This window comes from Passer domesticus, chromosome 1 (genome assembly GCF_036417665.1).
Source record: "Passer domesticus isolate bPasDom1 chromosome 1, bPasDom1.hap1, whole genome shotgun sequence".
NCBI lineage: Eukaryota > Metazoa > Chordata > Aves > Passeriformes > Passeridae > Passer > Passer domesticus.
Window position 1 is genome coordinate 75,611,407 of NC_087474.1, and position 24,845 is coordinate 75,636,251.

Sequence of the window (24,845 nt, forward strand, 5' to 3'; positions counted from 1 at the left end):
TGACTCAGTCCCTTGTAGCTGCAGAGACAATGAGCTGGATCACAAGCAGATAAAATATGCTTCCTATTATCATCATCAACTCTATAAAAAAGTGTGCAAACAGGAATTCTGCTTCTGGGGCACAGCTTCCATTATTGGTGCTACCTCCATTTTCCTACTGAAAAATAAGAATCAGAAGTCCTCATTCATAAAAGTGATGGCTCAGCATCATGAAATATAATGTGCCTGCACACTTTTTACAACAAAGCTAATGTCTGCTTCTTTTAAAAATGGTTCTTTCTCTAACTTGCACTTCCAAGAATGTCCACAGATAGAATTATTAAGTACACACCAAATACCTTAAAACTTCAGAAGTTTATTGTCCAGAATAGCTCACATGGTACAGTTAGATTCTTTTTTTCTTTGTTACAGAGAAATCAAGCAAAACAGTAGAAAATTGTATATGGGTTAACAGTAAAACAAAAGCCCAGCCTAATAATAGCCCTTTACATCCACCAAGTTATACTTCAGAAAATGGCTAGCCAAACATAAAGAAGTAGAGCATCTGAAAGGCAGTTTCATGTTTATGGTATAGATTCTAAACCAGTATTAAGGGCATTTTCTGTCCATATTGTTAATATCTTTTATTCATAATAGCAAATTGAAAAAGGTGTATGTGGATAAAAAGTTAACTATTGCAAGACTTTCAAACCTCAGTTATCGCCTTATAGGTTGATAGTAACGGATAACGGGAGAAGGCACATGACATAGTATTTAAAATATACAGAGACCTATTAAAATCCTAACACTAAGAGGGAATGAGAACCAAAACTCAAAATTCACAAATCGTACTTTTGCATTCCCTAATCTATATTCTATAAGTTTGCGTTCAAACATTTTACAGCTTTTTCAGTAGAAAAGTGTAACACACCCAGAAAAGACTTTAAGGCTTTGCTTTGAGTTACTTTGTTGTTTGTTTTTTTCTTTTAGCAAATGGAATATAGGATAATCTAAACGATAATAAAATGCAGACACATTCCCTCACTTGTTATTAGCGCCCAATAGACCCACTGCTGAAGGCTGAGTATGAGTAAGAATATGAAGAGCTTGCTGAGGCATCAAAGCTTCCTCTCCTCGACCCACTGCGTGAGCCTGAACGTGAGCCAGAGCGAGAGCCAGAGCGAGAGCCAGGTGCCGAGGAGACATTGTAGGGACTGGAGATGCCTTTAGAGGAAACAGAGGCTGCTTCCAACAGTTTAAGCCCGGTGATGTCTTCCACCATTGACCGGTTCATTGCATCTTTGTAGGATATTTTCAGCTTGGTCTTGGGGCATGTCAGAATTTTGGGATAGCTGTTGGTGTCTTGTAATTTCTGGGCAGCGCGACCATCAATCAATCCATTCCTAATGGCTTCTTCAGTAGTTATTCTTCCACGCACTTCCGGGTCCACGAGACCTCCAGTGAGGTACTGGAATTCCAGGAAACGCTGCCCAGCCTCATAAGGCAGCCATTTCTCCTTCACTGCTTCAGCTGCTGACATCCTCTTGCGTCCACCCTTTATGCCTTCGAACCCTATGAAGGCCTTCTGGGCTGGTTTCAGACGTGTGGCCATATCCTGATCAATGATGCCTTGGCTAGTGGCTTCCTGGAGGGAAAGCCTCTGGCCAGTGGTAGGGCATATTATGCCGCCGGTGCAGGCCTGGGCTTCAAGCAACCGCTGCCCAGTGATGCTATCCACGATGCCCCGCTGTATAGCTTCCGAAATGGAGATTTTCTCCAAGTTTTCCGTGTCAAATATGGCTGCAATAGGACTGCACTCATCTGGGGTCTCTGAGAAAGAACCGCTCCTGATCACTGAAGAAGAACTCCTGACACTCAGCACGGTGGGAGACCGAGTCACTGACTCGTGCCGGAACACCTCGTCAGTGCCATTACGGCAGGAAATCATGTCTGCAAACTGGGTCAGGCTCAAGCTGCCAGAACGGTACTGGTCAAAAAACTTCCTCTCCACCAGGCCTTTATCAATGGCATCTTGGATGTCGTACTGGCTACCTGTTTTTCTGTCCACAAGAACGACTCTACTGCTGCCATCTGATCCTGTGATAGTTATTTCTTCCCACTCACACTCCTGTTCAGCTAGTTCTGTGTAGGTGTCATAATCTATGAGGCCTTTGCTGTACGCCTCCTGAACAGACATCTCCCGGTTTGTTTCTGGATCTACAATGACCACCCTGCGCTTCCTAAGTGTGTTCTTCTGTGAGGTGTGCACCACCTTCTTCTTCTCTCTCAGGGGCAGAAGGCAGAGCCCTGTTGCATCATCCTTTATGCATCTTTCTTTCAGCTGCAGGTAGGTCAAGTTTTCCTCTGTGTTGGGATCAAAGAACCCTTTGGTGTCATCACTTGGATCACTAAGGATCTGGTTGAGCTCCTCATTGAAGTAGCCACGCTTGTAGGCCGTCTCTACCGGCAAGCGGTAGCTCTCTTTGGGGTCGATGATCCCTCCAGTAGCGATCTGTGCCTCCAGCAGACGAATGCCATGGCCTCTCTCTATGAGCTCTTTGTTCATTGCTTGGAACAGAGAAATGATGTTTCCAGTTTCTGGGTCTTTGTACCCAGTGACAGCTCTTTCAGCAGAGAGAAGTTTCTCTTTAAATTCAATTCCAACAAGGCCTCTTTTGTAAGCTTCCTCAACAGGCAGCCTCACGTTGCTGACAGGATCCACTATGAACCCTGTGGCTGCCTGGGCTTCTAGGAGTTCAAGGGCTGTCCCTGGCCTAACCAAACCTATTTTCATAGCCTGGTAAATGCCAAGTTTCTCTTTAGTAGACTCATTGTAGATACCAGCAATACAGCTAGAGCCTTGAAGGAAATCAATAATTCTCTCACTCACTTCTTCCACTGTAATTGCACCTCTTTCCAAGTCATTCCTTGTTGATTCCTTAATGATTCCAGCCTCAAGCAGTGCATCTGCTGAGACAGGCTGCCTGATCCCTTGGAATGACATACTCCTCTTCTGCACTGGAAGGAGCAGCAGACCAGTGTGTGGTTCAATCCTGCATTTTTCCTTCAGCTGCATGTAAGTGACTGCCTTTTTGGTGGTGGGATCAATGAAGTTCTTTGTACTGCCTTGGCAGTTGTTTAGCATCCTGTACAGGTCTTTATCAATCAACCCACGAGATAAAGCTACCTCTTTGGGTAAGAAAACACTGTTAACAGGATCAACTATCCCTCCTACAGCCAGCTGGGCTTCAAGCAGACGAATTCCAGTTTCTCTGTCAACCAAGTTTTTCTTGATGGCTTCAGATACCGGTACAGTTTTGCCTGAGAAAGGATCCTTAAATCCTGTAATAGCCTTTTCTGCTGTATAGATCTGCTCTCTATCATCGAAGTCAATCAGATCTCTGGCGATGGCACTGTCCACTGTCAGTATCTCATTTCGGTGTGGGTCTATCACACCTCCTGTTGCTGCCTGGGCTTCTAGGAGCAGGACTGCATTTTCTGCTGTGAGCAGCTGGTTCCGTTTGGCCTCAACAAAGGAGTACTTCTGTCTGGGCGAAAGGGACACCCCTGCAATAGCACCTGCCCCTTTGAGGTAGGGTTCAATGTCAGCCGCGACCTCTTCCACCGACCTCTGCCCCTTCAGCAGTTTATCCAGCGTGAGTTTGTCTATGAGCTGGCACTCATACAGCTGCATGGCTGTGATCTTCTTCCGCAGCCCACTGAACACCAGCTTGGAGGCATCGATACAGAAGTCTTCCTCAGTCTGTGTAGATCTGTGAGCCCCATATGGGCGCTGCTTGAGTTTCTCAATCTCTCTTTGCAGCCTGAGGCGCTCTGACTCCAACTCTGACTGGTTTTTGACAGCAGTCTCTTCCAGTCTGCACCGGTATCTCTCCTCAATCCGTTTGATTTCCATCTGCAGCCTTTCAATCTCACTCCTCAGGCTGTTCTTCTCCCTCTCGCTCTTCTCCCTCTCACACTGGATCTTCCTTATGGATTCCTCTGTTCGGGAGTGCTGGCTCTTCCACTGATTGAGGTCATTCAGAATTTGTTGCTTCTCACTTTCCAGGCGTTGCTTCAAACGTGATTCTGACTCCAGGGTAACTTTCAAACGGTTCAGCTCCTCCTCTAATCTCTGCAGTCTGGCTTTGTCTTGCTCCAAAGCACTCATTTTTATCAGCAGGGTTTCTCTTTCTTGCATAATCTGACTACACTGATTTTTGGATTCTTGAATCCTGCTGGATGCCTAAAATTGTGGAGGAGAAATAAACCAAGAAAGCATGGTTAGAGTTTGTGCTGGTCAGAGTTATGCCCTCTGCCTACAATGCTCTCCAGCCTGTCATTTAACCTGCAGCAAACTCCCACTGGAAAACATTTTAGCCACAGCAGCATCTTACCCAAGATTACAGACACACATACACCAGAGAAGGCACATTATCCCTTCACTTACAGTGTCTTCAGTACTGCCAGAGACTCAAGAGACTTAATTCTCCTACCTACAGCCTCGACTTTCAGCTGATTTAGTTCTCTGTAACTTTGTGATACTTCTCACAGTACACTGACAAATACACAGAGCATTTGAGACTCATAAATAGCCTGATGCCCAGCAGATGTCCTGGCAGTCCTACTAATCCAGGGGAATTTGCATCAGCTAAAGACTGCTCATACATGGATAAAAAGGAAACATACAACTCAATTTTTGCTTTCCTGTTAGTTTCACACGTCACTCCAAACAATTTTACCTGTGTTGCCTTCCATTTTAATTCATGCAGTGTCTTCATATATGTGTTCATAAGCACAAACACCCACAAGCATGCACATTTGTATGCATATTAAACTGAATACAAGTTTATCTACTTGTAATACATGCATATATATGTACATATATATATATATATATGCATAGGTATTATATAATCCTAAATGTTAGTATTTTTTAATATCAGTACTAGGATTTTTAGAATAAAGGAAAGAAAAACTGAATAAAGGATATGAGAAAAGAAATATAAGGGACAAGTCTAGGGAAAAATACATTTTCACAAGTGCTCACTTGTATATATTTAAAGAGTAGCTCTTTGAACAAGAAAGCAGGCAGAAGAACAAAATATTAAAAAATGTTTTCTTTAACTTGTTTATGTTGTCACCTGAAGTTTAAGAAGTAAGGGCCAATAGTAAAATTTGCAAATGCCCTTAGTGACTCAGGAACATAAATCACCAAAACAGACCATGAAAGATAGGCTTTTAGTACCTTAGGCACAGCTGACAACATGACTCTTAATCCTCACTTGGAGTGAACATCTTACCCAGCTAATCAGCACCTCGACAGCTTGTTGCTTCTGGGTTTTTAGCCAGTTTAGTTTGTGACAGCACTCAGGTCAGCCTCAAAGGACAGCTTTAACTTGTCCTGGCTGAAACAGCCTGGGAAGCACACAGCCAGCAGAGAACTATTAAAACACAGTGGTACTCCACATGCTCCCCTTTTTCCATAGGATGGTTGGCTGGACACTGGCACATAACACAGATTTCTGCTGGGGCAAGGCCTGAGAACAAAGCTCTCCTAGGTGATGAGAGCTTATGGCTCCCTAGAACAGTTCCCAAGCAGAGGTTAAGGAAGTGGCCAAATCCTGCAATTTTTCTTTAAAACTTAACCATGAGGAAAGGTCATAAAGGGGATGTTAGTCACAAGTACAGTGACTTCAAACAGCAAAGAGTGAATTAATTTGTTCAAATCGACACTGCAATTAATTATAAATTTGAGAAACAGTAAAGCTGGGATCAAAATATGTGTGAATACCTCTAGAGCTTGCTTTTGGAATTTTTCAATTTCCTGTCTCAATTTTTCCCTTTCTTTCTGTAAATCATTAAGCAACCCCTGAAGTTCCAGGGTTTGCTTGCTGCTCATCTGAAGCTGATTCTTTAGTTCAGCAATGGTGGTATTTTTCTCATCAACTTCATTCCTGACCATTCTGAGGTCATCGTACTCCAATCTAACATTTCGCAGCTCCTCCTCCAGTAACAAGTGTTCCTTGGTAAGGTTCTCGGTGAGAGACTGAAGCCTTTCGATCTCTATTTTGCATTCATTCAAGGCTTTGCTTTTTTCCTCAGAGGTTTTCTGTAAGTGCTCATATCGTAGGTGAGCCTGTTTTAATTGCTCCTGTTCTTGGACCAGCTGACGACGTAAAGTCTCAATATCAGATGTGTATTTTCTTAACTCCTCCATGTATCTTTGCTTCTCTCTCACATGACCATCTAATACTTCTCTTTGGTGTCTAAGGTCATCTTCATTCCTCTTCTTCACAATAGATACTTCCTCTATCTGCTGTGTGAGATTAGTTATTTTAACCGACTGGTCTCTCAGAGATCTCCTCATGCCTTCTATTTCCTCCTCCAGTTTTTTCCTCCTGGATGTTTCCTCCATTAAGTTTTTGTTCTGTCTGCAAAGCTCCTCCTCCAGCTTATGTTTCTGGATCTGCAAGTCTTTTATAGTGCTCTGGAACTTTGCACTTTCTTGATCCCTGCCTTTTTTCTCTTGTGAAACTCTTTCATAGTCAATTTTCAGTCTGGCCAGTTCCTGCTCTTGGATCCTCAGCTTGTTAATTGTCTCAGTTGCACTCGTGTTCGCTTTCTGCAGGTCAAACTGGACTCTTTTCAACTGACTGTTCTCATCCTCCACTTCTTTCCTCTGACTTGTTTCTACATCCAACAACTTTCTCAGCCTTTCAATCTCTTTGTTTCTTTCCTTAATGGTTTTAGAAGCATCATCAAGTGACTGTTTGTACCGCATGCTTTCATCAGAATGTCTCTGAATAACTTGTTTTAGCTCAATCTCCAGCTGCTGTTTCTTCTGAGAAAGCTCTGAGCCAGCTGCCTTCTGCTGCTGAGCATTCTCTTCTATTTTCCGTAGATTATCTGTTGTCTGACTTATCGTATTCTTCAGTCTCCTAATTTCCTCACACAAATTCCTATTTTCTCTCATGGCATTATCAAGCTGTGTTCTATAATTATTTGTCTCCTCTTCCTTTTGCATGGTGACCTGGTGAATTGTGTTCTTTGTGATATTAATCTCAGTTTCATATTTGTTCTTTAAACTAATAATTTCCTCATCATAACTGTTCCTTACCTTAGCCAATTCATTTTCAAGTTCCCATCGGCTTTTAGCCTCTTCCTGAAGCTGAAGCTTTAGCCTTTCCAGCTCCTTAGTTTTATCCTGAATAGTTGAGGCAGCCTCCTCAAGAGCCTGCTTGTATCTTGAGTTGTCTTCCCCACGAAGCTGAATGATCTGTTTCAGCTCCAGCTCTAACTGATGCTTCTGCTGTGACACCTCAGAACTGCAAGCCTTCTGCTGGAGAGCATCTTCCTCTGCCCTCCGCCGTTGGTCTGTTGTTTGCAGAATGGCATCGTTCAGCCTCACAATCTCATCCTTAAGGTCTCTGTTCTCTCTTGTCAGTCTGTCAACCTGGGCTCTGAGGCCTTTTGCATCATCATCTTTTTGTGCAGCTATCTGCTGGATTGTTGTCTTCTTAATATTAATTTCTGTTTCATACTTGTTCTTTAAATTACTCATCTCCTCGCTAAACTGGTTTCTTACCTTAGCCAGCTCATTTTCATACTCCCTCTTCCGTGTGCCTTCGTCCTGAAGAAGAACCCTTAATCTTTCTATCTCGTACTCCTTCTCCTTGATGACCTTCTCAGACTCTAACTTCTGCCAACCAAGGCTGTCTTTCTCATTTTGCCTTGTTTTTTGCAGTTGGTCATAGTCATTCTTCTGCTGCTCATATCTATCCTCCAGCAACTTCCTTTTCCTTTTCTCATCTTCAATCTCATAAGTCAACCTGGTTATTCTGTCATTTAGATCCTTTATTTGGGCATAGCATTTGTCTAGGTTTTGCTTAGCAGAGTTTCCATCCATTTCAGCTTGTCTTTTCATTTCTTCCAAGCTCATCAGCTTTGCCTTGAGCTGAGAAATGTCCATCTGGTACTTCTGCAGATTTTGCTCCAGGAATTTATGTTTGTTGCTTGTCTCTGAATTTGAATCCCTAGCAAGTCTGAGTTCCTCTTCCAGGAGTTCAATTTTGGTGTTTTTCATCTGCAACATGATAGCAGAAAAACAAACAAAAAAACCTCCCATAAATATTTTGACAACTGTTTCAAAATCATCACATGCAATAAAATATACATTGTAACACTGACAACTTAAAAATTAATTTTTTGCTGCTTCAATGAGATCTAAACCCCCTTTTTATTTAATGTCATCAAGATAAATTCTGCAATCTATTCATTCAGAATCAAGCCTTATGCAAAAATCAGCATATAATGACTTTCAGAGGGGAAAAGATGATTTATAGGGGGAGGGAGGTGTGCTACTGATAGGAAAATGTGGTGCAGCAGAAGTTCACCAGCTAAGCATGGAACAGTCATCTTTAGAACCTCCCCAGTTTTCAAACAGGTGAAAAATCACATTCCATATATGCAACTTCTTTAATGGGCCTCTCTGTTTCACTGAACTGCATCAAATCAGAAGTTGCTTCTTTCAAAACACTTTAGAATATGGTCTAAAATGAGGTGTCCTCAACCATGAGGAGCAAGTTTTCAGCACTGAAGTATCTGTGCTGTCACTGAGGTCAAGGCTGGGAGGTGCCTTGATGAGCACCTCCTTATTAACCAAAGAGATCGGTTCTCTACCTTACTTCACACACCACCTTGGAGGTCCCTTTGTATAACACTACTCTTTCACAGAAGATGCATGACTCTGCTGATATGCCTCCTTTGTAGGACACCTCTGAGTTCTGGATACAGTTTTGTGAGCTATTTTATACTGTACCTTCTGCCTCTGATCAGTGATATAAATGAAATAACAGAAAATAAAATAATACCTTCAGATCCTCCATGCTCTTTAACATTTCACTCAAGAATCTGTAATAATCTCCTGATCTTGTCAGAAGCTCTATATAGCGGGACTGAGCCTCATTAGCCTTGAAAAGAAACAGAATTGTTAGCAGCTTGTACTAGAGTTAGACATGAACATACCTATGTCCAGACCATTTAAAGGATTCCAATCTACTTGAACAAACACATCATTCAACAAAGTAAAAAGCAGATTCTACTCCTCACAAATTCACACGACATTCTGAGGACCCCAAAAGTACGAATTCTTCCTTATGAAAAATCCACACCTTTTTTGATTTTTCAGCATTGTCTGCCCCCCATTACTGATGTGATATTAAATTCAAGACTTCATCCCCTCGTTCATCATGCTCTTCTTGTCTGACAGTCACAAGTAACCCAAGATAAATTTTTAATAGCAGTTAATTCCCATGCTGAAAGTGCCTAAACCACTTGGGGCACTAATCTACCTTTCTCACAGTATGTATACAGTGGACACTGCATAGGAATCAGATAAATTCCTGAGGGCTAATCTAATGTCTGAACAAGCCCAGGTCTGATTTTACAGCACAATGACTATTCTGCACTAATTCCTTGTGCTTATGTGCTTAGCACACATTACCAGTGACAGTGCTAAGTATTAGAATACAGCTGGGTATGACTCACAAGGGCTCACAGACAAACAAAATGCATTCAGAAGACTGAAAGGGAGGAAAGAAAGGTACCTCTTGTAGAATAAGGACTGCAGGAGACTGAACCACACTCTTCTTGATAGGTATGTTGAGCAATGTTTCTAATCCTGAACTGTAGGAAGCAACTTGTAGTTCATAATCCTGAAAAACAAGACAAATGCAAGATCCATTTAGAAACTGCCAAAGAATTCTCTGTGAATCTATTTCAGAAAATGCAGGTTCTTGGGGTTTTTTGGTTTTGTTTCCTTAATGAAAAGCTACATTTTCCCCTTGTTTATATTTCTGACCATGTAGAGATGATCATAACATAGCTCTGTCATAAACAGAAGCTAATCACCTCAAGTACCCCTGTGGAGATTCATGGAGGAGAATGACAAGGGAAAAAGAGGAAAAACATTTTACAAAAACAAGAATACAACCATTTCTGAAAGTTGAGGGCAACATGGAGATGGAAAAGATTCAGTTTTATGGAGTAACTGGTCTAAGTACTGTTATCCACCAAAACTTCATCAGAAATAACAGTCTCTGCATCTCTTTTGTATCACATATGCCATGTCACATATATAGCAAAATCTTTGTCACAGAGAGTAAGACTGAGCTGGAGAAAGCACAGATATAAAGATGACATAAAAATGCAAGGACCACAAAACCATTTCCTCTGTATGTCATTGGTTTTCATTACTATTGCACACCACTCCTCCTGCTAATCTGCATTTGTCTTGCCTCCTAGATCAGACCCTAATCAGACCTAATTCGTTAAGCACCAATCTGTTCTTGACTTCCTTATGCTTTTTAACACGTGAACTGGAAAGTTTGGTCTGGCTAGAAGGAGGCTTTGATTCACCTGAAGAGAAGCTCTCACTGGTATCTGCTGCACGATCCCATAGTCCTCAGGTGGCAAGTACACAAATTGCTTTCATTGTGTTTTGTACTCAGAAGCACTTCACCCCAGCAATTTCTGTACACACACATCAGGGAGCTGACTTTTCACCCGTCAGCAGAGCAGAGACAACGGGATGTGCCTGACCATGAAAAACCACACCCCACAAAAATGCTGAGATCCAAGTACCTTAATTGCAGCTGAGCACTGATCTGCATGCTTGAGAAGCTCCTCGACTTTGTCTCGCTTCCCACAGATTTCACTGTGCAAGTTCTGCCAAGAGAAAAGTGAGCCATGAAACACTCCTGCAAGATTTACCAGTATTTCCTCCTGTACATGCTGCCTCCATCAGAAAACACCTGAAGCAGGAGTCCCTGAGGCTGAGACCTGAAATAACCTCTACCTGGGCAGTTTTTACAACAGTAAGCTCTTTGAGCATGAGAAGGTTTTTCTCAGAGAAAACATTCAGCAACTGAAAAATCTCCAGAGCTGGGAAGGCAGAGTTCCTTGACTTTAGCTTAGATATATTTACTTGATTTTTATTTTTGTGCTGTAATTTGTCCCATAAGTTGCACCATCTTACAGTCCCTTGAATTAATTCAAAGCTGATGTGTAAGAGTGTCAGTGAATGTGTAGGAGCCAAACACAGTCTTGTTCATAATCTGTTGCAGTGCTGACAGAAAGTAATGAGGACAATAATATTTCCTCCCTCCTGCCTTCTACATATGTGGTGTTTTTTGGTAGCTTGCATACTTTATAATTCAAAACAGGCCACTGTATTGCAGACTGCATTGATACCAATATTTTCTGTACAGCAAAACAATTTAAAATCCAGATGGCTGAAGACAACTCATTCAGGGGCTGCATACCTTCTGATCATGTAGGTATCTCATGATAGTGTTGGAATCACACAGCTTCATGGACTCAATAGCATCTTGCCGACGCTTGGCATCACAGATCCACTTGCAAAGAGCCTGGTAGAGATCTCGGTAGGTTTTCAGCTGTTTGATCTGCCTTTCCAAATCCCATGACCTAGGGAAAAAAAGGGAAAAACCTGTAAAAATGCAAAGTGCATTCTCTTTCTCTCTCTTTACACAGTTTTCAGAAATAAGATACAAATAAACTTACATAAAACTATGGGAAGCTCTGAAAAGGAGATTATGAACAAAAATTTTAAATAAATAGAATTGTACTGGTTATTAGTCACCCAACATGGGGTTTTCATACCTCACTTTTGAGTAACTCTGTAATATACAGAGGTTGGGCCTTCCTGTCAAAGTGAGGAATAAATAAAACCTGCAGTGATAAAAATCAAGTTTGCTGACTTCAGCACTCTTGTTCTCAATTTTCACTGAAGAATCAGCAACCAGTTAGGACTACATTTTGCCCTCAGATAAAAACAAAATAAAACAAACTAAAACAAGCCATACCCCAACCTCTACCTCTCCCCCTCAAACAACCAGAATATGCCTTCTGTTCACAATTTAGATTCAAGGTTCGATTTTGTTACTTAATTCTTAGTGTTACCTTTTCAACCCTCTAGTACAGGGTGTTGAGAAATAAGCATGGTTGCTTTTCTGAGGGGGGAAATACTGACTGGAAGTACTTAATCCAAGAACATTAGCAAGAGTTTAAAAAAAAGAAATTAACAACTCTTTAGCCCATAGGTTAGACATTTGCATGGCTAACTACATTTTTCTGCTTGGTCTTACAGAATTCCTTTTGAAGTATGTTCAACCTATTCACAATAGCTCGAGTCTTATTGCCCTGAAGTCACCATTTGTCCTTTGGAAGCAAAGATTAGTGCACATCAGGTCTTTCAGAATTCACTGCTAAGATGATCTTGGTAGCAACAGCAATAAGGAAAATGCTCTGAAAACATGAACAAACCTGTTATCAATCTGCTTCTCAGCCCTCTGCCAGCGGTCTATTAGCTGAGTAACCTTGTCACAGTACTTTCCAATGTCCATGTCATACAGGGTGTATGACTGGCAAGACTGTGAGTGAATCTGAAGTGTTCTCTGCAGCTCATTTTCCAAGGTATTCAGTAATGACTTCTTCATATTTAGGTCTGCTTTCATTTTCTGGAGAAAAAACAAAAATGTTGTCATTTAATTATTCTTGAGAAGATTCTGATACTTAACCAATTTAACAGCATGCAGAGTATGCTGGGATCTAAAGATGTTGTTTTTAACTCAGTAAGGTATGTATAGTGCCATATGTATATATGTCAGCTGAACTTAAAATATTTAAAGTGAAACACCTATTTTGGTGAACAGCTCAGCTTAAAAATGTGTTTAAAGTTAGACTAAATAATTTGTTAAACCAAAGCCCTCTGCTATTATATTCTAAAGCAAACATTTCAGTTTCTCAGAACTCTGCAGAGCAGAACAAGACAACAACCAAAGCAGAACAAGAGCCTTGCTTGTTCCTAGAAACAACTGACTAGAAAATTTCACTGAAGTACAAAAGATTACTACACTTGCAACAGCTGTGGAATCAAGCCTCAGGAGTGGCATATCCAATATTTAAACACCTAAAAATCTGCACAGGTTTTTTTTTTGTTTTGTTTTCCTATTTACATTTTTATAAACATCTACCATGGAGACGTTTCTTCACACACACACACGCGCACACACTTGTTTAGGTACACTACCTGTGGGCATCACCAAATGGAATATACAGCACAGGCAGTGGTCTGCCTTGTAGCCCCAGTCACATGAATGGCTACAGCCTTCAGTGATATGCTCAAGCCTTTTTTTGGTTGTGGTTTTTGGTTTGGGCTTTTTGGTTTTTTTTTTTGGTGTAGCTCAAATTTACACCAGCTAAGAACAACTCCAGCTGCATGGAAGGTCTCTGTAACCCATTTCTGTACACTGTTATCTGTGTTTATCATTAGTGAATTAATAGCCTATATGCAAGAAGGCAATATCTCCCTTCTTGCATATAGGCTATTAATTGCCCTTGCTGTCCTCTAGGTGTAACAAGTAAATTTGAGTGTTATTGAGTGTCCTGGTTTTGCTACAGCGTCTATGTCAAATCTTAAAGTGAAAAGTATTCAGCCTGTACAAGGGGAAAAGGGAAATAACTGCTTTGCTGAGCACAAAGTTGTCTTGCAGATCCAGTCTTTTATCCATCTTTATCTGCCGGTCCTTTTGTGCACTGAATGCATTTGGGAGAACAAGAACTCTTTCATTATTTTTTGTTCTTACCTTTAGTAGGGAAAAAGTGTGTAGATGGTGCAAATAGAGCACAACCCATTTACCCTTTTGTCAAGTCAAATGAGACCTACAGAAACCTTCCATGCAGCTGCCCTTGCTGTGGGGGCAGCTACAACCAGGGGGTGGAAGAAATAATAACCTGTATGCTATTTTCAATAATTTCATAGAATCACAGTTTCCTATGTTGGAAATGACCCACAAGGATCATTGAATCAAACTCCTGGCCTTGCACAGGACACCCCAAGAGTCACACTATATGCCTTAGAGCGTTGTCCAAACCCTTCTTTAACTCTGTCAGGCTTGGTGCTGTGATCACTTCTCTGGGGAGCCTGTTCCAGTGCCCAGTGCACTTCTGGATGAAGAACCTTTTCCTGATATCCATCCTAAAGTTCCCCTGACACAGCTCCTTCCTGTTCCCTTGGCTCCTGCCACTGGTCACCACAGAGAAGAGATCAATGCCTGCCTCTCCTCTTCCCTTTGTGAAGAAGCTGTGGACAGCAATGAGGTCTCCCCTTACTCTTTTCTTTTCCAGGCTGAACAGACCAAGTGAACTCAGCTGCTCCTCAAAGCCCTTCACCATTCTCAAAGCCCTCCTTTGGATGCTATCTAATAACTTTATTTATTTTTTATCTTGTGGCACCCAAAACTGAGCACAGGACTCAAGGGGAGGGAACACCAGTGCAGACAGAGCAGGACAATCCCCCCTCTTAACCGTCCAACAAGAATAGTCCTGATTTACAAAACATTGTATGTTTATACATAAAAAAAAACAGGATCAGCATTTCTATCTCCTGTGGTTTTGGAAGGGTCCCCCCAGCTCAACAGATCAGTGCTGGCAGCTACGAATTTTGTTTTGGTGTGTCCTTGGGTTTGGCCCCTCACCTTCAGACAAGCCCGATAAGCCTCCACTTTATCAAGATCCAAAGGAACAGTCTCCTCTTCAGACAGCCTCACTTCAAAAACTCTGATCACATCTTCTGTTTGCAGAATAACCTGGAGCAGACACCTCAGTGCATTCAAGCTAAAATAAATGATACAAGACAAATCCATTATGGACTATGGAAAGAACAGTGACATTTTTAATTAATTGCAGATGATTGGCTAAAGAAAATAGGTAACATATGAAATTTCTGTGATACCCATGTTTCTCACTTTCTTTTTTTAAAGTGTTCCAGAAAAGAGAAGAAATTCACCTGTCTGTTTCTATCAGCAAGTACACAATTTGCAGACAAAAAGGTGTAATTTTACACTACTGATAACAAAAGGCAGCTTTTTGGACTATGAATTATGGGAGAAAGTAAGTATTTATTGCAATAGTCTCAATTTACTTACCTGTCTAAGTAGCCAGCAGAAACACCATTAATATTTTCCAGTTTTTGAAAGAGGGCATTTATCTCTGATTGCAAGTACACATACTTCTCACAGCCTCTGAAGTTAGGCAGCAAGTCCTTATGCTTATTGAGGGTTTCAGCCATTATTTGAGAGTCATTCTGCACACCCTAAGGGAAAAGAAAATGCCTGGTTTACACATTTTTGGTTGGCTGAATGATCATTCTATTCTATATTCATACGGAATTGGTCTCCTTATCCAAGCAGTCTGATCTTACATAACTGGCTTGACTGAGGACTGAAGAAGTGGCTGAGCTTGCTTTCTTCAAGGCAAGCACTACTGAGCAGTTTCTTTTTTGTCCACAATAGATCATATGTCTTTTTGAGCATCTACACTTCAAAACTCACTCCAAAACTTGGCTCTGACATGCCAAGGTCCTTCTGCTCTTGAGGCCTTTGCAACCCCATTGCCCCATGGGGATTCCTCGTATGCTGAACCCGTTATCTTTTTGTACCAATCTTCCCTCCATGGTCTCCCACAAATCTAAAGAGCTAGGAGAGGGATAGTAAGCCTCGTGTATCCAGTCTGTATCCCACAGACAGCACTTTACAGGTAGGTGGTTATGTGAAGTCCTTGGTAAAGGATTTTAGTGGTGCTTTACTCTGGATGAGGCTTAACATGAACTGACAGCGACCTGACATCAGTCTTTCTGTATTCCTTGCCTGGCAAAATTTGATTTCTAAAATTCAAGAGTCAACTTTTTCTACTTGGAAGGTAAATTCTAATCCAAATCATTATGGTTAGCCTCCAACTGAGATTATTCTGCACAGGATTTGTGTCTTTCCCAGCTGATCATAAACAGAATTGCAGCACAGAGTCATACAAAGCTTGAGATAATCAAAGACAAACATCCATGGTTACCTCTAAGTCCTTTATTCTGACTGAAAAGTCATGCATAGCCCCTTGATCCACTCCAAGAGGAGCTCTTTGAACCATCTGAATCTCAGAAGCTTCAATCTGACGCCGAAGTTTCTGAAGCTCCATCAGCAGCCAGGCCTCCTGCTTCTCATACTCTCGGTTTCTCTCATTAATGATTATGGTGTTTGAGGAACCCACGGGACAGCTCTCGGTTGGGACCACTGAAATGGTAAAATGAATTGGGTAAGCATCAACTGCCAGAGAACTGAGCAGGAACATGCAGGAAGCCAAGGCAGTGCCCAAGTGATCCAAGCACAGAGTTGACCTGTACAACTGAGGACAGGTGGAAGATGTGGGCCCCTAGGCAGCTGTTTCAGGGAATGAAATCCCTCCTTCACAAAAATATAAACTTGCTTCCTAAAACGCAGCAGTGAGATTTTGCTTCCTAATACGAGAAAATGTATCAGATGGACTAAATTCCTCTCATTCTCCCAGCAGTTTTTAGAGCTTTAGAGCACTATGAGTTTTAGAGCATATTCCCAGATTCCCATCAAAGGAAGGAAGAAGAAAATCTTCCCCTGTGCATGGCCAGTTTTGTTACGCTGGGAGACAGCAGAACAATTCTTAAACATATTCCTATTCATATGCTGAATACAACATTTTCATATAAAAAGAATGCACCACCCACCACCTCTGGCACAAAGAAAACCCAGCAATCCAAACTCTACAAAAGCGAGGATGACAACAAACCTGTTTGTGGCTGTCGTGGTTGATTAGGCAGCTGTATGATCAAGGTTTGGTAGTGCTTCTGAGCATCAGTGAACTGAGTCTGGATCTTTCGTTTGTCTTCATCACCAAACATCTCTGAGCCTTGGCTATTTCTGAGGAATTCTTGGTAATGGATCTCTAGGTCAGTTATTATTTTTTGGTAATCTTCCTTACGCATTGTTTTCAGCTGAAAAAAGGAAGAAAGGAATTTTGAAATAAAAGGGGGAAAAAGCAATTGGGGAAGTTTTATGACTAGTTAATCATTAAAGAACACTATAATATCATAAATCTATAAAAAAACCCAAAGTAATCACACTTCAGAATAAATCCTAACTAGACTGCCTCTAAAAGTATGGTAATAATACCATCTGAGTTAACCAATCCTTGTTACCATCATTTCATACTTTAACAGCAGTTTGAAATTCTACCTCTTACTCTGTTTATCCATGCCCCTGTACAGTGGGAGCTAATACAACAAGTATGTAATAAATTCCCTTAGCTAATCTTCTTGCCTATCTGTTTGAGTAGGAAAGTATTTTGTTTCTCCTTTAATAAAATTACAACTTCCATATGTGAAAGTTTTTGTGCAAGCTAGCAAAAGGAAGGCCTGTGGTTTTGTAGAACATACATCTGCACAGGATACTGCAGGGTCTCTGCTTGGGACAGCAGACATCAGGTCATGGATGTCTCTGGTCTGCAGTCAAGGCCAGCTGGTGTCTTACCTTGGCAATAGTCATGGCTCTGATTTTCTCAATGTCAATCATGCAGTAATGCCAGGACACCAGGCTCTTCATGTTGATATACAGCTGGTTCCACAAAGCTAAAATAGCTTCATAGTATTGCTCAATTCTGGCATGAAGGAAAAAAAAAAAAAAAGCGTGATCAAAATGCATCTCTCCTTGCAGCACAGCTACAAAACACCCCAAGAAACATCCACCAGATGTGGAGTCTGTAAAGGCTTGTTCTCTACTTGAAAAAATCTTGGAAATTAATTTATAAATGACTCTCATTAGTACAGATGAGAAAAACCACGTACATATTAACTTTTAAACATTTCTAGGCCCCAACCTAGATAACAGCAAGTTTCACTGAACTGAGCTTCCTCAAGGCAAGGGTCTAGTTCTTAACCCCCACCTTTAGGGGCAGGGACAGTGCACTCTGATCAAGGCACAGAACATGTTTTGAGACTGGTAGCTATTTTGAGTGAACTCTAACCCCAGTGGCAAGCATCCACATTCAGGCAGCAACTCACTTGGTAGCAAGATCCACTGCCAATGGATTGGGGGGTGGGATGATAAGGCTGACAGATGGCACCAGCATATCCACTCCTCCAGGGCCGGTCACCAGCCACTTGCTGCGCTCATTGTTGTCCTTCAGGATACACTCATCTCCTTTGCGCACTGTTTTCTGTAAGGGATGAAGAGCAGTGGCTTTCCTTAGTTAAGTAAGGTGGGGCTTCCAGGAGGGACAGACAAGGGAGATGCACCTAGATCACAGAAGCAAGAGTGCTTGCCAGATGCCAGGTCTGGGTGTGCATCTCAGCTTCATACTGGGGCAATAGATCAGTAGAGATCAACCCCTTCTCCCTGAATCTGGGTTACATGTGAAGAAAACCCAAAAAAAGCCCAAGAGTGAGCCAGGGAACCCCGGTCTGCTAGATCATCAGACCTGGGGCTTGTCCTGACAAAGACTGAATGTGGACACATGGCTTGGTAAGCTGTGCAACCATGCATGGCTTTAAGCCAGTGAGCTGAAGGCATGAGGACATTTAGTGCTGCATCCATATTTGTAAAGGGACTGGGAGTGAGTGTGGCAGAGCCAGATTCACCAGCTCCAACTGCCAGAAATCCTGACACCAGGCAGCCACAGGTGTGGCCATGGTGCAGGAAAATGCACATAAGCAGAAAGCACATCTAAATTTATTGATAAGGAAAAAAACCAGAAATAAACCCAAGCAGCCTCAGTACTAAGGAGGAAGAAAAAACATAATTCATTTCATAGCCCATCCATGAAAGAAATGGGAATACCAATGAATAACTGCATATTCCTCACTTTTGTTAGATGAATTGTTCACCTAAGGATCCACAGAGGCACTGGAAAGGTGAACAGTCACGAAAAAAAAGGTGTGGATGCATAGAGGCATCGGTACAACGATTTCAATCTTATTAGCAATAGGACTTTTATGTTCTAATTTGAAATATGAGTATTAATGCTATTTAATAGATTAATAATAGTAATTTTGACTAGATTTATTAAACAATAAGAACCTACTTGTTTATTCATAGTGGCAAGAAAGGCAGAGCTTCTTCTGTCAAAGAAATTCATGCTGACCAAAAGCAGATAAAGGGCTTACACTTTTTCAGCTCAGTGGTCTGCTTACTGAGTAATTTGCAGTGTTCTAGTTTACACAATGTTCATTCTCAGCCAAAAAGGGATACAATACCAGATCCTGTTTGTAGTCACACAGAGCCTTGAGGATAATGGGCTTGTTACTTCGATAGTCTGGGTTACGTGGCTTCAGCTGCACAATCTTCCTGGATTTATTCACCAAACTCTGCACTTGCCTCTTGTATTCAAGAATTCTCTCTCGTTCATTCTGCAAAGATTAATTATATGTTACAAATTTATTCTAAAAAGAACAGGCATCTTGTTCCCACTGTTTTATTAAGAGAGGGATACATCTGGAGCTTATAGTAGGCAAAACTTACTTTAGTTCAAATGGGATGAGTCCTTGACCTACAATGTAAAACTGCAGTTTTAAAAAGAGCTGAGAAACATCTAAGTATCTCTGCAGCTCTGGCAAGATGCAAAGTTTGCAAAATTTGCATAGCAGGTTTTTCATACAGATCTTCCATGTAGTTAAAGCAGTGTTTAAGAAACACAGACATAAATTGAAAGAATCTAAAAAAATTAATGCTTACAAAAAAACTGAACAACTACACTTTCAAACCTAACTTCATCAATTGGCCTTTTACACCACTGACCATTTTTTCTCCAATTTGGGACTGTAGTGCTTAACTCATGATAAGAAAACAGCCAAAAAAGCTGACTTCCATCCTTTCAAAGAGACTATGGTGATAGAGTGACATGCTTAATCATTTATCAAATGCATTTATCCTTTGGCAAAATCTATTCTACCACCTAAGAATAAAAGTATTCCTTTTTTTTTTTTTTTCCATTTGTTAGCATGTCAGAAACTTGGGGATTTTTTGGACTCATTCCAGACTTAAAAATATAATGGTCTCAAGTTCATACAGTACTGTATTTAAACACTGCAGTGCACTTGAGTTTACATTTGGTATCTAAAGAGGGCAGCTGGTTTCCCAGAAAAGCAGAACATAACCTGTCAGGCAAGTGTGACAATACCTCCAGCTCTTTGATCTGCTCCAGCAAAGTCTGCAGTGACATGCTCTTATCACAGATGAACTTCTTTCTGATAGAGTCTTGTAAGTTTTTCAGGTAGCACTCTGTGGCTTGCGCCTCTTCAAAGAACTACGGGAGAAAAGTTGTGAATTTGGCTGTGTGTAGCTCTTAAAAACATCTGCTAAAAACTGATGGATCCTTTAATGAGAAATCCCAGTTCACCTCTGGCACAATGGTAACATTTATAACATGGCAATAGTGTGCTATGCATAATAAATACATCTTTGATGGGATTCACACTTTTTTAAAGTAGTGTGAATTCTCCACATCACTACTCACCTGAAAGTAAGCCGCATTCTCCTTCAGATGGACATCAATACATTTGGTGATCTGAAGAATCCAGCTCCACTGAGTTTGCAATGTATCCATGTAGGCCTAAGAAAGACAGTAATATACAAAAGTCAGGCCACCACACTGATCTCTCTCCCATACCTAGACTCAAGCAAAATTATCTACACTCCACACAAATGCAAATGAAAAATCTGCGAAAACAAATTCACGGACACCAGAACGATGTAATTCATGCAAATGGTTTCACAACTTCTAAGCATCCACCTAACTGAAATGAGTTAAATACCTGCTTGTGAGACACAAAGAGAAATCTGTTCATGACCTGAATTTGTTTGATCAACATAAAGCCCCAGGTGCATTAACAAAAAGGAGTGAAATGCACAAACAGTAGTGCAAATAAAGTATTTCAGCTGCAAATGGCCATGTTCTCATTCTTTCAGGGAACACCTCCAAACATAGTATTTTATGCTTGTTGTTTTTAAATTCAAAACACTCAAGCAGCCATGTATATTCTTTAAAAAATGACACAGAACTTTCACTTCACTGCTGGAGCTTAAAAGAATCTTTCCTTTAAGAGAGAAACTGACTACAGGAGAAAGAGGATTTTACACAATATGATAACAGTTAACCAAGAAAACACACTGAAAGGCAGAAAGGATTATTTTTTTTCCTTTTAGCTTCTTCAGTTGCAGAGTTCTTATGCACTCTTGAAACTGCAACAACTACAGCATCTCCTAATAAAATGTCCAAATTGTTGCAATCTTCTTAATTAAAAAGTAAGTGTACACCAAACTGTGAAAGCAAAAGTATCTTGGCTAAGCCACCAAAAGGCACTATGAATTTCAGCTGCAGAAAGTATTTGCACCTGGATTAAACATAAACCTTCAACAAAGGGTGTGGCTTTTTTCAAAACATGCCTACTAAGACAGCAGAACAGCAATGACATGCCTTCCTATCATAAATTCTGCTGCACTGTAGTCAGCACAAGTCGAGATACAGCAATTTCAACACACTCAGATAACGCCCTAAGCTTAGAATTCATTTTTACTTGCATCTATCACCATGCAGTTGTTAATAGATGTGTTTGTAGAGGAAGGTAGTAATATTTGTTAGAGCAGCCCATACAGACAGGTAAAATGGACATGATTTTGGGCAGGCAAACCCTTCTTGAGCCCAAATGCAGCACTTTGTATGTGAACTTTCACGGAGAACTTATCTCATATAGCAACTAAAGGAGCAACTGAAATCACACAAAGTCTAACTCACCTCTATTTTGTCTGAAGCAGGATGCTGATTGAGCACTAGCTGGTCACTTTCTTGCTTTAGCTTGTTGAGTTCTTTTTCTTTAACCTCCAGTTCACTCATACGTTTCTAAATAACCAAAGCACAGCATTAAATTAACTCCAAAGGTACACTGCACAGGCAGAACAGTGTTTTCATTTGCTTAAAATTTCCCAGATAGTTGTGATAATATAAAATTATCCCCTCTAACACTATAAAGTGTTTCCATCAGGTGTACTGAAGTTAATTATGAAGACAGTAGAATCAAAGAAGGTGCAATCATCTCAATTCTAGTCTCTAGGCTTGCTGTTTCAGAGACCAAAGCACAATTAAGTTCTGCCTTTCTTAAGAATGATGGAAGCAAAAACAACTGCATCTTGCAACATCAAGAACAACTGAACTAAAAAAAGGCACTTTCATAATAGTGCGAACTTTCATTCCTTTTTCAATGTGGTGATCAGCACCAATACTGGTTAAACAAACACACATGCTCCATTTCCCTACACACCCACAGACGACAAGGAGCGGGGCAAACTACATCTGACCATGCATGCAATGTGCTGCTGGCAGAACCATCAGAGGAAGAGAGCACAGCTCTCCTTCCTGGTGACAGATAACCAGGGCCAAATATGGGGACCTCTGAGCCCTGCACAGTCCCAGCAGGGAGAATTAAAACTGCTGGATTGAAGTCCCTTAGTTTGGCATGCCAGCACAATGACTGTGTGCACAAGCTGTAGGTGATCACTGCTCTGTAGTGGACTGTACCAAGAAGGCCACATTCCAAGGTCAAAATAAACTATGACAACTCCCTGAATGGGAGCAAAATCCTCAAAAAATTGTCCTGTCCTGACTCAAAAGGTTATTACATAGTACTTTATTGAAAATTATTGATAAAAAACCCCAGGAACTTCATGAAGAAACACGCTGTGATGAGCTTTTCCCAAGAGAGGCTGTTTCCCCCTGACTGTTCCAAGAGAGGGCTGATGGAAAGCACAGGGAGGTTGAGCTATCTTACTGAGAAGGACTCTTGCTTCCTGGCAATATCAGTATTCCTGTCACTCCAGTCATAGAGGAGCTCCTCTTCCTCACAGTCATTGATCCACATGATCTCTCTGCTTGTGGCCTGGATGAGGTTCTGGAACTGGCGAAGTTGATCCATTCTCTCAAAGGAATATTTCTGCAAGGAAGTACAGAAATGAGAAGCCATAAACATATAAATGCCTGAGCTGGGTGGAGAAAGGGAAGCTAAGAGCACAGCATGGCTTTTGCATTTTTTGTTTGTTTGGTTGGTTTTGGTCTTTTTTTGGGTTTGTTGGGGGTTTTTGGGGTTTTTTTGGGGTTGGTTTTTGTTTTTTTTAAGTAAAATAACAATACAACCAACGTGTCTGTAAAACCTGTTGGCAATGGACAGCAGATGTGCCTGGGTTTATTGAACCATGAACCATTGAACCAGTGCACAACATTTCAGGATTTATAGAATAGGAACCTGATGTCAGCACCTTCTCAAATGTATTTCTAGCACACGTGTAGCAGACATGCAGGAAGGCAAGCAAAAAGGCATTGGGGGAAGTACAAGAAATGCCTGAACATTTAACATACTTTTACTTGCATTTGCTGCTCATAGTACATCCTTGATGTTATAGCAGCATCTTTTGCACAGTTGACAGTTCAAGAAAAAATTTTTTGTCTTCACGTCACAATAAACATCCTGTTACTTGAAATCAGGTTGCCAGGAATCAGATTCTGATCCCAAGTGTTAAATAAACCATTTGCACAAGATTCTCACTGTGTTTTACATGAAGATCTGCAGCAGGGAAGATGCACAGCCCTACACAGAATTTGGTTGGTTCTAGTCCCACCTTTGAGTAACTTTTAAAGTTTCATATACATCCTAATTTCATCACTACATTTGCTCCCATTAAGGAGGTAAAGGTCTACTCTTTGCCTGCTTAGTGACCAACTCCCTTCACCAGGTGCAAACTAGAAACTTCCTTGTGAGAACAGGTCAATTATACAGCAGGCAATGCATTAATCTCAAGTCCATGACTCAAAGTGAATCTTTCAGAAGCTATAAAGCACTTTCAGTTTACTGCTGAATAGTTATTTTAATGTGCATCTGTCACTCTGTCAAAACCCGAAGTATCCCTTGACAATCACACAGGTGTTAATAAAGCAAACAGGGTCTCAGAAATGACCACATTCCTTGCTTACCAGCAGGCCTTCATATTCCTCCTCCAGCTGATGAACTGCAGCCTTCTCCCGCTGGAACACAGACAGCAAACACTTAGTGAGCCTTTTACAAGTTGCCTATTTGCTGGTATTTACTTTACAGAGTCAATATCATAATAATTGCAGGTGGTAACATGCAAATGCCTGCAAGAGACATCTGTCAATAGCAGATTTGCTCCACTGGATGACTCAGGAAGCACAAAACCAAGGCTTAGACAAACTTGCTACTCTCATGGATGCTCGGTATGTAACCAAGCTTGCACATAATCTGTAACACCAAAATAACACTCAAAACTGGATTTCTTTCTGCACCTAACTCCTGTACCAGCTAGTCCTAGAGCAAGCCTTGGAGATTGTGAACTAGTATAAATTATGATATGAGCAGACAGCTCCAGTCTTCATCCCCATTTCTATGGCTGGGAACCTGCCCAGCCTTGGAACTGGTATTCCACAGGGCAGACTATCACCTTTCCTATTTGAAGCAGAAAAGGGAGCAAAATCCTTTCCACTCTTCAGCTTGGTTGAGAGATCAGGGCTCCAGAACAGACTACCTTTTCTTTAGATTGAACTCTCTCCTGCCAAATAAGAGAAAAGATGAATGGAAATTAAATAAGCCTCCTCTATCCTATACCTAACTGCTGGGCTGATAGGAGAGGAAGTTAACACTGCATTTTCAGTCACTTCTTTATCCCAATCACAAAATTCAACGGGCAACATTAGTCTCAGAAGAAAAAAAAAAAGAAAAATAATATCAACACATAAGAAAAGCTTTAATCTTAGCCCAGAATTCAGGCATTTGTCACAGAATAAACCTGATGACTCAAGGCTGCATCTGAGCACTCACCTTATTCTTTAACTTTTTGTTGTTTAATATACTGAGACAGCAAGTGAGAATAATCACTCTTAGACACCTATCTCAATAATATAGCAATACTTATTTGCCAGCCTTG

General features: G+C 41.0%; 1 protein-coding gene across 3 annotated transcripts in view; it reads right to left on the minus strand.

Annotated features, from left to right (window-relative positions):
- Positions 1–335: 335 nt before the first annotated feature.
- DSP (desmoplakin) overlaps positions 336–24,845 on the minus strand; it is a 39,171-nt gene continuing 14,661 nt past the window's right edge. The window contains exons 6-24 of one of the 3 annotated variants that reach the window (XM_064425263.1): positions 23,878–23,928; positions 22,682–22,843; positions 21,652–21,756; positions 20,374–20,469; positions 20,038–20,163; positions 19,115–19,267; positions 17,924–18,078; positions 17,394–17,520; positions 16,654–16,858; positions 15,907–16,124; positions 14,988–15,154; positions 14,538–14,676; positions 12,325–12,518; positions 11,304–11,466; positions 10,624–10,707; positions 9,588–9,695; positions 8,853–8,951; positions 7,568–8,065; positions 336–4,225 (exon numbers count right to left, since the gene is read on the minus strand). In XM_064425263.1, the coding sequence (XP_064281333.1) occupies positions 1,031–4,225; positions 7,568–8,065; positions 8,853–8,951; positions 9,588–9,695; positions 10,624–10,707; positions 11,304–11,466; positions 12,325–12,518; positions 14,538–14,676; positions 14,988–15,154; positions 15,907–16,124; positions 16,654–16,858; positions 17,394–17,520; positions 17,924–18,078; positions 19,115–19,267; positions 20,038–20,163; positions 20,374–20,469; positions 21,652–21,756; positions 22,682–22,843; positions 23,878–23,928 (6,045 nt within the window). In that variant the 3' untranslated portion in view covers positions 336–1,030. Of the gene's footprint in view, positions 4,226–5,773; positions 8,066–8,852; positions 8,952–9,587; positions 9,696–10,623; positions 10,708–11,303; positions 11,467–12,324; positions 12,519–14,537; positions 14,677–14,987; positions 15,155–15,906; positions 16,125–16,653; positions 16,859–17,393; positions 17,521–17,923; positions 18,079–19,114; positions 19,268–20,037; positions 20,164–20,373; positions 20,470–21,651; positions 21,757–22,681; positions 22,844–23,877; positions 23,929–24,845 lie in introns of all 3 variants that reach the window. The other 2 variants (XM_064425254.1, XM_064425247.1) reach the window with 2 other exon arrangements.